Source organism: Diabrotica undecimpunctata, chromosome 6 (assembly GCF_040954645.1).
Source record: "Diabrotica undecimpunctata isolate CICGRU chromosome 6, icDiaUnde3, whole genome shotgun sequence".
NCBI lineage: Eukaryota > Metazoa > Arthropoda > Insecta > Coleoptera > Chrysomelidae > Diabrotica > Diabrotica undecimpunctata.
The window spans coordinates 103622078-103634572 of NC_092808.1; the positions used below are offsets into that span (position 1 = coordinate 103622078).

The 12495-nt window shown below is 33.0% G+C and overlaps 1 protein-coding gene across 2 annotated transcripts in view; it reads right to left on the reverse strand.

Moving 5' to 3' along the window:
* Positions 1 to 5258, reverse strand: part of LOC140443677 (carboxylic ester hydrolase-like) — a 73088-nt gene extending 67830 nt beyond the window's left edge. The window contains exons 1-2 of one of the 2 annotated variants that reach the window (XM_072535051.1): positions 5131 to 5258; positions 4840 to 5069 (exon numbers count right to left, since the gene is read on the reverse strand). In XM_072535051.1, the coding sequence (XP_072391152.1) occupies positions 4840 to 4891 (52 nt within the window). In that variant the 5' untranslated portion in view covers positions 4892 to 5069; positions 5131 to 5258. Of the gene's footprint in view, positions 1 to 4839 lie in introns of both variants that reach the window. The other variant, XM_072535050.1, reaches the window with a different exon arrangement.
* Between the last annotated feature and the right edge of the window lie 7237 nt (positions 5259 to 12495).

The following is a 12495-nucleotide window of genomic DNA, read 5'->3' on the forward strand; positions in this document are numbered from 1 at the left end:
TTATATAATGTTTTTTGAAAGACATGGAACGTGATTTTTATAAGAGGTCAAAAAACGGAGATAAAGGAGGAAAGATTCCTCAAGAATGGTACAACTCCGAAGTCATTCTACTATTCAAGAAAGGAGACAAAGCAAATATCGACCAATATCCTTGCTATCACATCTGTATAAATTACTAACTAAAATCATAACCAACCGCCTAACACAGCGGTGCTTAAAGAGTCGATCGCGATCGACAGATCGCGATTCACGGAGAAAATACGGTGACTATCCTGACTCACCACACGTGCATGATCGAAATAATTGTGATGCTATTTCTTCGCCTGAAAGTTGCGATAATGCTGATTCGGCATATCAGCATTCACAGATAAATTATGGTACATTCGTTCAGCAATGTGTTGATATTCGCCCTCTCATTCGTCAAGAGGCTATTAAATATAATTTATTGCCTTAAGCCAGAAGGATTCTCATTTTACAGGTCCAAACTTGCCAGTATGTTTAAATTTAAATTGTATTTTTAGCATGTTGGGTTTTAAGTTAATATATTGTGTGTTACATGTTATAGTTATTGTAAGTTATTTACTGGTCGTGTTATTTTCTAGAGTTTAGTTTAAGTGTTTAGTATTAAATTTTATAGTGTGTAGTGAACTTTTAGTATCCAAAAACAAAGTATTTGTTAATCAAAAGTAAAAATAGCTTGCCGTAATCACTTTATTAAAGGTAAGGGAAACCAATATTTTATTTATTAATGTTTCGAAAAGTTTTATTTCCTTTTTAGTCCATTTATTCACGGTTTTTTCTGTACATATTAAAAAACAGCTTAGATTGACATGGAATTTGGCATATAAATAGCTAAATTATCCTACAGGTAAATGTTTATGTGCTTTTTCACTTCAAGTAAATTTTAAAATAATAAAATTTTCAGTAAAAGGAAAAAGACTAATAATATAATCTGTCACATTGGCAGTGAATATATATGGGTTTGTTCCAGACGGACTGTGGGTGTTTGAATAAAAAAAGTGGGTACTACTATAAAAAGATGGACGGAAAATCTTTCGAAAATTGGTTTAAAAATATACTGCCCCGATTAAAAGACAACTCCATCATCGTATTGGACAACGCGTCTTATCGTTCCAGAAAATTGGAAAAAGTTTCAACTACTGCTTCTAGAAAAGCGGACATCCAAGCGTGGGCTCATCTGGGCAGAAGTAAAAAAATTATATAGCAGCCAAAAACACTACTTTTAAGTTTGCAGATATATAAAATATTTTTTATGGTGCAATAAATATTATTAGTTCAACTACGTGGCAGAAATGTGTGCAACACGTTCAGCAAAAAGTCGAGTCCAAAATGTGGAAGTTGAACAATATAATAGAGAACCATATCGAACCCATAGTAATAAGTCCAGACAAAGACAGCAGCACATGTAGCTCCTCAGACTCTGAGTAATTTAAATGGTATGTTTTTAGGTTTTGATAAACTTATGACAATGCTACTTTACTCAAAATGTTCACTTTGTTATGTATCTCTCAGTTAACGAACATTATATTTTAGCACATTTTTCTTCAATGAAACATTAAATTTTGCTCACAATGATTAAATTTTAAGAAATTCTTACACTAATAGTTTCAAAAGTAAATATTTTTAAAAATCATATGATACACCTCAATACGACCCTGTTTAGCTTTCACGTCCGTTTTTTGACAGTTAGAAATTTGTACGATGAATGTAGTTTAAACTGGGAGTGTGCTGTATCGGCATTGTATTGCTGTTAGTCAAGCATTAATCATTCATTACTAAGTTAGTACTAGTAAAACATTTTAGTAATATATTATTAACATTAATATTTGAAACTCGATATGAGTGCCACGAAAAAGAGTAAAACATATCATTTTATTAATGCGTGGGAAGAAGAATTCCTGTTTACTATGGTAAACACAGCATTCACAGTATTTTTTGGATCAATATACTTGTGTGAGTCTGCATTTTCCCAAATGAAGATTGTGAAATCAAAATGTCGTAATCGGATAACTGAAGAACATCTATCTTCATGCTTGCGTTTGGCCCTCGGTAATTACGTACCATCATATGAAATACTTGTGGATGATATGCAGTGCCATGCATCAACATCCAAATAAAATTAATATGAAAAACATGACTTTAATTACAACTCTCTGTAGTTACAACTTTTTATCAACTAGAAATGTGCAATAAAGTAGAAATGTGCAATTTTCAAAATTGTTTTTTTACTATCTTCGTAATTCATCCCAAGAAATTCACTAGAAAAATTACCAAATACATCTTCTTTTTTGGTTGATCATATCGGCCTTCGACGGTAATCCAAAAATATTATATTTTACTAATACGTCGCTAAAGGGTTCTAAAAACAACTGTTTTTTATATAAAAGCAGATTAGAAATGTAAAAATTAAAAGAATAACGCAGAAAACACAAATAATCGCCGATATAACTTATGAAATGCCATTGGTGTCAAAATTTCGTAACAGTGGAGTAAACTTGCCTAAGGTTGGACCAATTACAAACAAACATTGCGGCGCGGTAAATTTGAATTACTCCTCCTGGTTTAAAAACAGGGTATAGCAGTATAGACCACTTGTACACCGTAAGAACACTGATAGAAAAATGCACCGAGTATAATGTTCCAATTCATATGGCATTCGTCGATTTCGATTATGGGCAGTGCTTGAATCTCTAGAAAATGCACGTATAGATTCAAGGTACACTAACATAATCAAAAAAAAAATATGAAAATGCCACCATGCAGATAAAGGTGGACAAAAGCACAAAAACTAATCCCATAATACTACAACGGGGAGTAAGACAAGGAGACACCATTTCTCCCAAACTATTTACCCTTGCTCTATAAAACATCATACTTAAACCACTTGAGATTCGCAAATGACATAGTTTTAATAGCTGATAATATCCAGGAACTAAATGATATGTTACAACAATTGAATGCAGTTTCAGGAGCAGTAGGCTTAAAAATGAACTACAACAAAACAAAAATACTGAGCCGAGACCATATATAACAAATATAACAATACAAAATCATACCATAGAAAATGTTGAACATTCTGTATATCTAGGTCATGTCATCAAACTGGGAAAACTAAATCAAGATGCTGAAATTAAAAGAACACAACTGGTATGGGGCGCTTTCGGCAAACTAGCATATATCTTGAAAAACACCTCCATTCCTGTAAACTTAAAGAAAAAGGTGTATAAAACATGCATACTACCAGTTTGTACCTACGGCTTGGAGACAGTAGCCCTTACCAAAAAATCTGCTAAAAAATTAGAAACAACACAAAGAGCAATGAAAAGAATCATGCTTGGAATATCACTGAGAGACAAGATTAGAAACACCGAGATTAGACGTAGAACTAGGATTAGGGATATTGTGAAAGAAATTACAAAAACGAAATGGCGCTGGACAGGTCACGTATTCCGATATAATGACAACAGGTGGAAACGGAGAATTCTAGAATGGAGACCAAGGAGGACAACAAGAAACATGGGAAGACCTAAAAAAGATGGGTAGATGACATAAGAGCAGTGCCAGGCAAACAGTGGATTAGATTGGCGCAAGATAGAGAAAAATGGAAGCAATTGGAAGAGATCTACATTTAAGAGTAGATGGAAAATGGTTGACAAAGAGAGAGAAGAGATTTAAACTTTGCAGGTTGGCTTATGTGATATGGCTTTGGGAAATTTAAGTTTGTGTTGTTGGCCTCACTGATTCCTATGTTTTCGGTGTGCAAACAAATTCATTAATTTTAAGGATATTTCTCATCATACAACTTTCTCGCTAAATACTTGACAAAAAATGTCAAAATAGATTTACGAGTACTCTTTATTTATGTACTCTAACCTTTACAACAGTCTAACATGATTGTATTTTAATTTATATATTAAAGTTTTTTGTTAAAAACAAGTTTTATTGCTCACGTCATGAATTTGAGATATGTGGGATGAATAGAAACATAATATTTACCGTGTTCCAGGTTCTGTTCGCATGAAAGTCTGATACTCGAAGACAAAACAAAAAGAAAACAAAAATGAATGTCGAACCGGGAAAAAGTATTGTGGCGACAGATTTAGAAGAAGAAGAAAAGTTTAAACCTGAAGCAGGACCATCAGGAGTTCAGAACATAGAACTGAATCCCTCAAAAGAAATTTTCAGTCGCACTATAAAGCTAAAAGGAGAATCTAGTGCTTCAGACAACTCTCTCCAAGACAGTGACAAGGAGCTAGTGTTGTCATCTGATGAAGAAACAAACACTTGCGTTAACCCTGGAGACTTCTTAGTGATCAAAGTGTATGGCAAGACCAAGCAATCTTCCAGGCTCTACGTTACTAAAGTTCTCTATCATCAAGATGGCGGCTACGTATGAATCTTTTTTAAGAAGGTTCCCAAGGCATGCAAATTTTCCGAAACTGAAGAGGAGTTTATGATAGTTGTTTATGAGAGTTTATGAGTCGCTGAGTTTATGATACGCAGTTGGTTTCGTGAGAAGTACTATCTACTTTTAACATAATTACACTCAGATAAAATTAATTAGAGGGTGAAACTTGAAAATAAGACGTAGTCACAGTCAGAGGTATTCTAAGTACAGCGCAATTAAAATTTTAAGGGATACGAAAATAAACCTCTACAGTATATAAAATAAGGTATTCATCAAAATTAAAACACAATATAAAAACTGGCTTAAATCAAAAAGTATGGTAAAGTGACAGGAGATTTAAGATGTATTTATAATTATTGAGGTGAATTATAGAAAAAAAAATTAATGTAAAATATTGAAAAAGTACTTACCTAAGTATATGCAATACAAAATTGGTACTAAGTTCAAAATCTTCACCATCATGTAAATATTTATCACAAAAAAATTTTTCTCGCCGTTATTGATTATAAGAAAAATACTTGAAACTATTTTATTCGCAACGTTTATATATTGTTACACTCACTAAGAAGCAGTGACGCAAAACTGTCATTCATCAAAGTCCGAAGATAATAAGATGGCCAACGAACGTATAATAACACACCTAAAGATTGTTATTTTCAATCTTAAACAAATATCAATTAATCTCATTAAAACTTCATTACCTTTATATCCGCTACGTTACTGTATAATTTGGGGTTTCTTCAATATTGTTCATTCATTTTTAAAAGTACAACCTTCTATACAGTGTACATCACCAGAGATTACACTTTAATGCCAGAGAATACAGTTGATAGATAGTACCTACTAATTACTACATAAAAGCTATTTTTAAATTTCATATAAATGACAATTATTATTTGAACAAAGTAAAACTATATAATTTAGTTATTTAATTAAATGAAGTGAACACAAATGAGTTACAAACACTCAGTACGAAAACATTATATTAACCGGTTAGTTTTACATGTTCTGACAATAAAGATTACTTAACAAAACTATGACACTAAGGAGAGGATGAGTTACGTCCCTGGATTATCCAATGTGTGACGACATATAGAAAGACTATATATACCAGTGTTTAATTAGATTAAGAGCTTTTTGTTTTATAGTTGTTACCATACTTGTACGTTCCTAATAAATAAATTTTACCAGTTACCAGCTGATGTCCGTTTGAAGAGGTTTACTCTCCGGACGCTGGTACTCACATGAGGCATGGTTATATGTTGCCTGAAGTTAAATCTAATATAATATTAAACATCACTTACTTTTAAACAACAACATGTACATTTTTTGGTAACTTAATTTTTTTGTAAAGGGTTTTACCCTTACATTTTGGTGGCTCAGGCATGTTAACCTGCTTTTTAACCTGATGATGGAATCATTATTCCGAAAACGTTTGTATTTTTTGATGTAGCCCTTTTAAGGGTTTTTTAAATATACCTACATACAAAGATTTAAACCTCTTTTTGTGATACATGATATACAGCCAGCTGCAGGAATTTATTTTCCTTGTGGATTTTTTAAATAAATTTTGTTACGAAAATAAGTTTTTTAAAAATCCGTGTTCGGCTTTGAACCTCGTAACTGGCGCAGTCAGTAGGATATTTTTCAAAATTGTACAGTGTTTGTGTTAACCTTGCCGAATTTCGTGTGCAATTTTTCTTTTTAAAGAGTAACGGAAAAAATCTACATTTCGGGTACGGTAACAGCCAAACGTCCAGGGCTAGCAACAAACATTGTCCACAACCCATTGGAGAAGCCAAGACCAGGGAGAAGGAACCAGCATCGTCCAGAATCCTATTGGTGCAGACGAAAGAACAAAAATAGTCTGAAGTCTATAGAGAATGAAAATATTCATGTAAGTGAACCAAACCAGTTATCAAAATCCATATTTTTACCTATATATTATATATTTTTTGATTCACTGTGGAGGACATTTTAGATCATTTAGTAAATTTAACATTTAACGAGATGACTCAACCTAATTTTCAATTAATTAAATATCAAGCAGATAACATTCCTACTTCTGATGGCAATCCGAAACAAATAAATAGATTTATTAAATCATGTGAAAATTTCTTGAATAATCATAGCAATAGAGATGCAAATAATCCTATAAATGTTTGTCTTTTCGATACTGTTTTAAGTAAGTTAACTGACAGAGCAGCAGACCTTATTGCATCAAGAACAGAACTTGATTCTTGGGCAAAAGTTAAAGATTCTCTTATAGTAACATTTTCTGATAAGAGATCAATTGATTGTTTAATACAAGATATAATTTCAATGAAACCAGAAAGAAACGAAAATGCACAAAATTTTGGTTTAAGAATCCAGGATGCTAGAAGCATTCTTTGTTCAAAAATAAATATGTCTAATGACCAACTAAATGTAAAAATATTAAAAATTCAACAACATGAAGATCTTTGTCTTAAAACTTTTATAAATGGCCTTAATTATCACATGCAGTTAGTAGTCAGATTAAAGAATCATGATTCAATAGAACAAGCAATGGCTTTCGCTAAAGAAGACAAAAATTTTATTTCTTACAAAAATCGAAATAATAATACGAAACCCTCAAATTTTTATAATTTTCGATCCTATAATAATTCCAATAGAAATTCAAATAATAATTCACAACACTCTTCATTTCCAAATTGAAATAATTTTTCTCGAAATCAGAATTTTTCGAATTATAATAATTTTCAAAATCAACAATGGTTTTAATAATAATAATGGTAACCAATTTCAAAGACAATTTCCAAATATACCTAGATATCAGCCATCTATTCCTACCCAAAATCAAAGCAGAAATTCAATACGACCTGAGCCAATGGATACAAGTTCCAGTAACTTTAGTTTACAAAGTAATTTTAGAAATGATAGAGGTTCTCCAAATAATTTATTTAATCATAAAATAACGAGTAATAATGTAAGAGAAGAAAGATATAATGATAATGAAAGAACATATAATAATAATAATTTAAGAGGTAACTTTAACATCCTAATATATAAGTTTGAATAATGTAAACTAAATTGTAACCTATAACTTTTAAAGAGTTTTTACACAGATATTTAGTGGCTCAAAACATGTACACCTAGACACTGATATTGGAATATGGATTCCGAAAACGTTTTGTCTTCATGACATAGCCCGATTGGGTTTTTTAATTATATACCTTTTATAAAGGATTTTAACAAATTTTTTATTGATTTATATTTTAGGATAATGAGCTTTCCAAAATTAGTGAGGAGACGGAGACCATAAACGAATTTGTTAGGAGGAGCCTTAAGAAGCGGATCAGCAATAAAATTTAAGGAAAATATAGTTGGTTAGGGAAAAAACCAATAGGTATAAAGCTTTTGAATACATACATATAGTTATGATTTTAAAAGGATGTAACTTGTAAACATAAAGATATGAGATGAATATTTGTTGTATTAGACATGGCCATATATTTTTTGTATACACTGTTATTTTTGTTTTTAAGTGTCAAAGTGTAATTACTGCTTATTGTGCTTATCTGGTCATTAGAAATAAATACCAATGGTTGGGTTGGTTGGCTTCTTGTTCAGGCGAGATTCATTAAGACTACCGCACCTGAATGATTTATTCACAATAAGAAAAGTATAATTAAATTAAATCTGAAATTTATTTGTTCAATTTATAAATGTACATTATTTCAGATGCTGCTTGGAAAAACTCCAAACCCAGCACTGCCATGGGGAAGGAGATTGAAACTTGATAATGAAATATCTGAAGAGAGCTAAAGAGAGTGCAGATGCTGAACTAAAAATATAAATAAAATTTAATTTGCATTTTGCATTAGCAAATATGATTAATTTTGTAATGGTTAAATTTTGTGGTCGGTAGACAGAAAGAGACAAGTCAATTCTTGAGAAACATTTTCATTTATTAAAAATAGTTACTTAAAAAATTGTATACTCCTGAAATAAAATAGGCAAATTTTCATATCAAGTATTGATCTTTCACATACTTACGATTTCAACTTTAAAGCTTAAAAACTCAATCGACCACACAATTGTCAAGGAAATACTTTTGATATTCTAAGTTGCATGAAGTTGAATGATTCTGTTTTTATTGAGCTGCAGTCATTGTCAACGCTTTTGCCAATTTTTTTAGCAGTATTCAGAGTCTTTCTTTCTCCTGTTTAGACAAGTGGAGTTAAAGGCCCTATATCAGTCACAGCCGTATTCACTATTTAACTATTAAAATTTGTGACATTCTAGCATGCGTACAGTGTCTTAAAATCAATAAAGGTTTTGGTTCAGATAGAATATCTTAACTTATTTTTAAAGAATTGTGCTATCTCCTTATCACATGTGCATCCTCCACTACACTCCGAGGACAGTAGTGATTTTGACGATGATGACAGTGTAGCAGATCCCGATTTTATTCGTGACGATTTGTCACCTGTCCGTTTAAGTCTACGAGATCATCAGGTAATGAATGAAAATATCAACGTTCAGCATGCAATTGAACAACGTATGGATGATTCCGATTCTAATGACAACAGAGATATTGAAATAAATACAACTCTAAAAACTGGCATAATACCAACTACAGAGCGTCAAATGAAAGAACATGAGAAAAATGGATGGAATTACGACATTCAGCCGTTAGATCGTCAAATTTTTAGTAACCCAGAAAATTATATACATACTGAAAACATTCCAGAAAATGCAGATGTGTTTGCAATATTTCGTCTTTTGGTTGATGATGATTTATTGGAGTTGATGATAAAACAAACCAACCTACACGCTGAACAACTTATTGCAAATAATTCTAGAGGTCGTTTGAGTCGATGGAAACCGGTAAACAATGAAGAACTGGAAAAGTTTTTGGGCATTTACTTGCTGACTGGTATAATTAGAATTATACATTAGAATGCTACTGGAAAAAAGATCCCATTTGTTATCATCCTTTGTTGCACCAGATACAAATGTCCTACAATCGCTTCATAAGAATTTTACGCTGCTGGCATTCTGTTGACAATACAATTGACAGAGATACCAATAATCGCTTGTACAAAATCCAACCAGTTATAGACATTGTAATGAGAAACTGCAGAAAGTTACTTTCGCCAAAAGATTGCGTTGTTGTGGATGAATCCATGGTTCCTTTTCATGGGCGACTGCTGATTCGTCAGTATAATCCAAACAAAACTCACAAGTATGGACTAAAGATTTACAAAGCCACAACTGATAAATACCTGGGACATGAAATTATTATTGGCAGGGATAACCCGACTCATGAACTGAAGAGAAGAATCGGCCTTGGGTGGGCAGCATTTGGAAAACTGAGAGAAACTTTTAAAAGTGAGCTGCCCACATATCTAAAGAGAAAGGTATTTGATCAGTGCGTCCTCCCAGTCTTGACGTACGGAGCAGAAACACTTACCTTAACAAAAGCAGCAGCTACCAAACTGAGAGTCATGCAGAGAAGAATGGAGCGGTCTATGTTAGGAATAACTCTGCGAGACAGAATAACCAACGAAGACATCAGGAGAAGAACCGGAGTGACTGACATCATCGAGAAGATAGCCAGACTAAAATGGAGATGGGCAGGACACATAGCCAGAATGACGGATGGGCGATGGACAAAGGGGTTATTGGAATGGAGGCCAAGGGAAGACAAGAGAAGCGTCGGTCGACCACCTACAAGATGGACTGACGATTTAAGAAGACTCAATAAAAACTGGATGAGAGCGGCGCAAGATAGACGGGGTTGGAAACATGAGGAAGAGGCCTATGTTTAGCAGTGGACTCTTGAGGCTGGATGATGATGATGAACTGATGATGGATATGTTTGGAAATATAAAGTTTATTCTGGCCAAGATCCTCAAATCTTCAATCTTGATAAACCTGGAAGCGTAATTGTCGAGCTTTGTGAATAACTTTTAGACCAGGGGGAAATGATTGTTGCAGATAATTGGTATACCAGTGTTCCATTAGATGAATACTTGCTTCAACGCAAAACTGATCTTTGTGGGACATTGAGACAAAAACATAAAAACTTACCTTTATTTGTGAGAGAAATATCAAAGAAACCAAAGAAACTGAAGCGAGGAGAGCAAATTGCTGCACATAAAAATAATGTGACGATCCTAAAATGGAGGAACAAGAGAACGTCCTTATGATATCTACTTGTCACGCAGATGAACAAACGATGAGTACTGGTCGAAATCCGCATCCAAAGCCTAATATATTGGAATACAATAATCGAAAAAAGGGTATCGATCTTTCTGACGAATTGGCTAGCTACTTTTCACTAATTCGCAAGACCTTGACCTGGTACAAAAAAGTTGCTGTCGATGTTCTGTTTGGAGTGGGTCTCATAAATACAGTTTATTTGTTCAATAAAAGGAACCAGCAAAATAAATGTACATTATTGAAGGCCCAAATGAGTATTGTGAAAAATCTTTTGGGCATAAACGTTGTCCACACACCTGCCATACCTATGCCGTCCACGTCACAAGCACAGCATTTTCTTGATAAACCGCTGGATAGAAAAGATGGAAAAATTACTAGACGTAGGTGTGCTGGCTGCTATAATGAATTTCGTCAAAAAGGAGAAACATCAGTAGCTGCCACTAATAAAGCCAAAAGAGTTTCACAAATATGCAACATATGTACCAAACCGTATTGTCTACAATGTTTCCAAAAAGTACATTCAACATGTAACTTTTTTTTCGAAACTTTTTATTTTTCAATAAATATTTACTTTTCATTATATTTTATATTATTTTATCTTACATATCCATTATTTAGTTCGCTAAAAGTGAAACCGCAATAAACATAGGTGTTTAGTTTCGATATTACATTGTATCGCAATTACAATAAAATTGCACATTTGTTCCCTTTGTCCCCACACTATTTATAATATATGGGATATATTCTGTCAAGTCCACGTTTAATAAACGCCATTCTCCCCACGCTCACTTTTATAAACAACCTGAAAATTGTATCGACGAACAGATCACATATGGTCTGTGAACTGGTAGTGCCTTTAGTCCACAGACCATATGTGGTCTGTGGACAGTGAACCTGTTAAACATTTATTTTTTATTTCCTAAAATACATTCTTAATATGAACAGGATGACGCTACTGTTAGTACTTCGTACGATAGCCTTAAATGTCTAATGTAGGCGGCATTCTCAGCTCTAAAATAGACGTCTGAGGGACATCCCAAAAGTCCCTTAAGTAAGTCCACCGGACGTCTGATTAAGGTCTAGATAACGTCCCTGTACGTCCAATGGACGTCCGCTCAGGACGTTATATGGACGTCCATTGGACATTTGGCACTGCGAGATTCGGACTAATATGGGACGTCAAAAGGACGTCCTTGGGACCAAAACGGACGTTCGAGGGACGTCCTTAAAGTCCGTACTATGAATGTCTACTGGACGTTCGTGTACTATTAGGGTATAGATTAAATCTGTAAATAAATATAATACACATATCTATGTTATTTTTTTCACTTATTAAATATATTTTTATTAATTCCATAAAGAGTTGTTTTTTTCTGTTTTTCTTAATATTATAATTATGAAGTATATTACGCATTTATAATCTGTTTAGTTATTTACGTCCTTATAAAATATATTTATTTATGTTATAATATTTAAATAAAAACGAAAATATTTTTAAAAATCAGCTATCAATTAAATAGTTCATAAGTCTATTGGACCTACCCCAAGTAACGACGTTCGGGCATGTCGCGCGCCTAATGAAGGGTTAATATCTCGGTTGTTCTAAGGTGTGTAGGTTGCTATCACTTTTAACATCTAGTTTAATTTTACTTTTAATATAATGTATAAAGATGTATAATTTTACAGTTTTCTAGAAAAACGGGACGTGAAAGATTCCGATTTCATTTTCTTCCCCTTGACATAACTTCCTCTCCCTCTTAACTCTAAATTCGAATCTGTTGTATACACGAACTATTCACATTTAAAGTCCGATTTTTATTTCGATTCAATATTTCAGAATTTAATAAGTCTACACG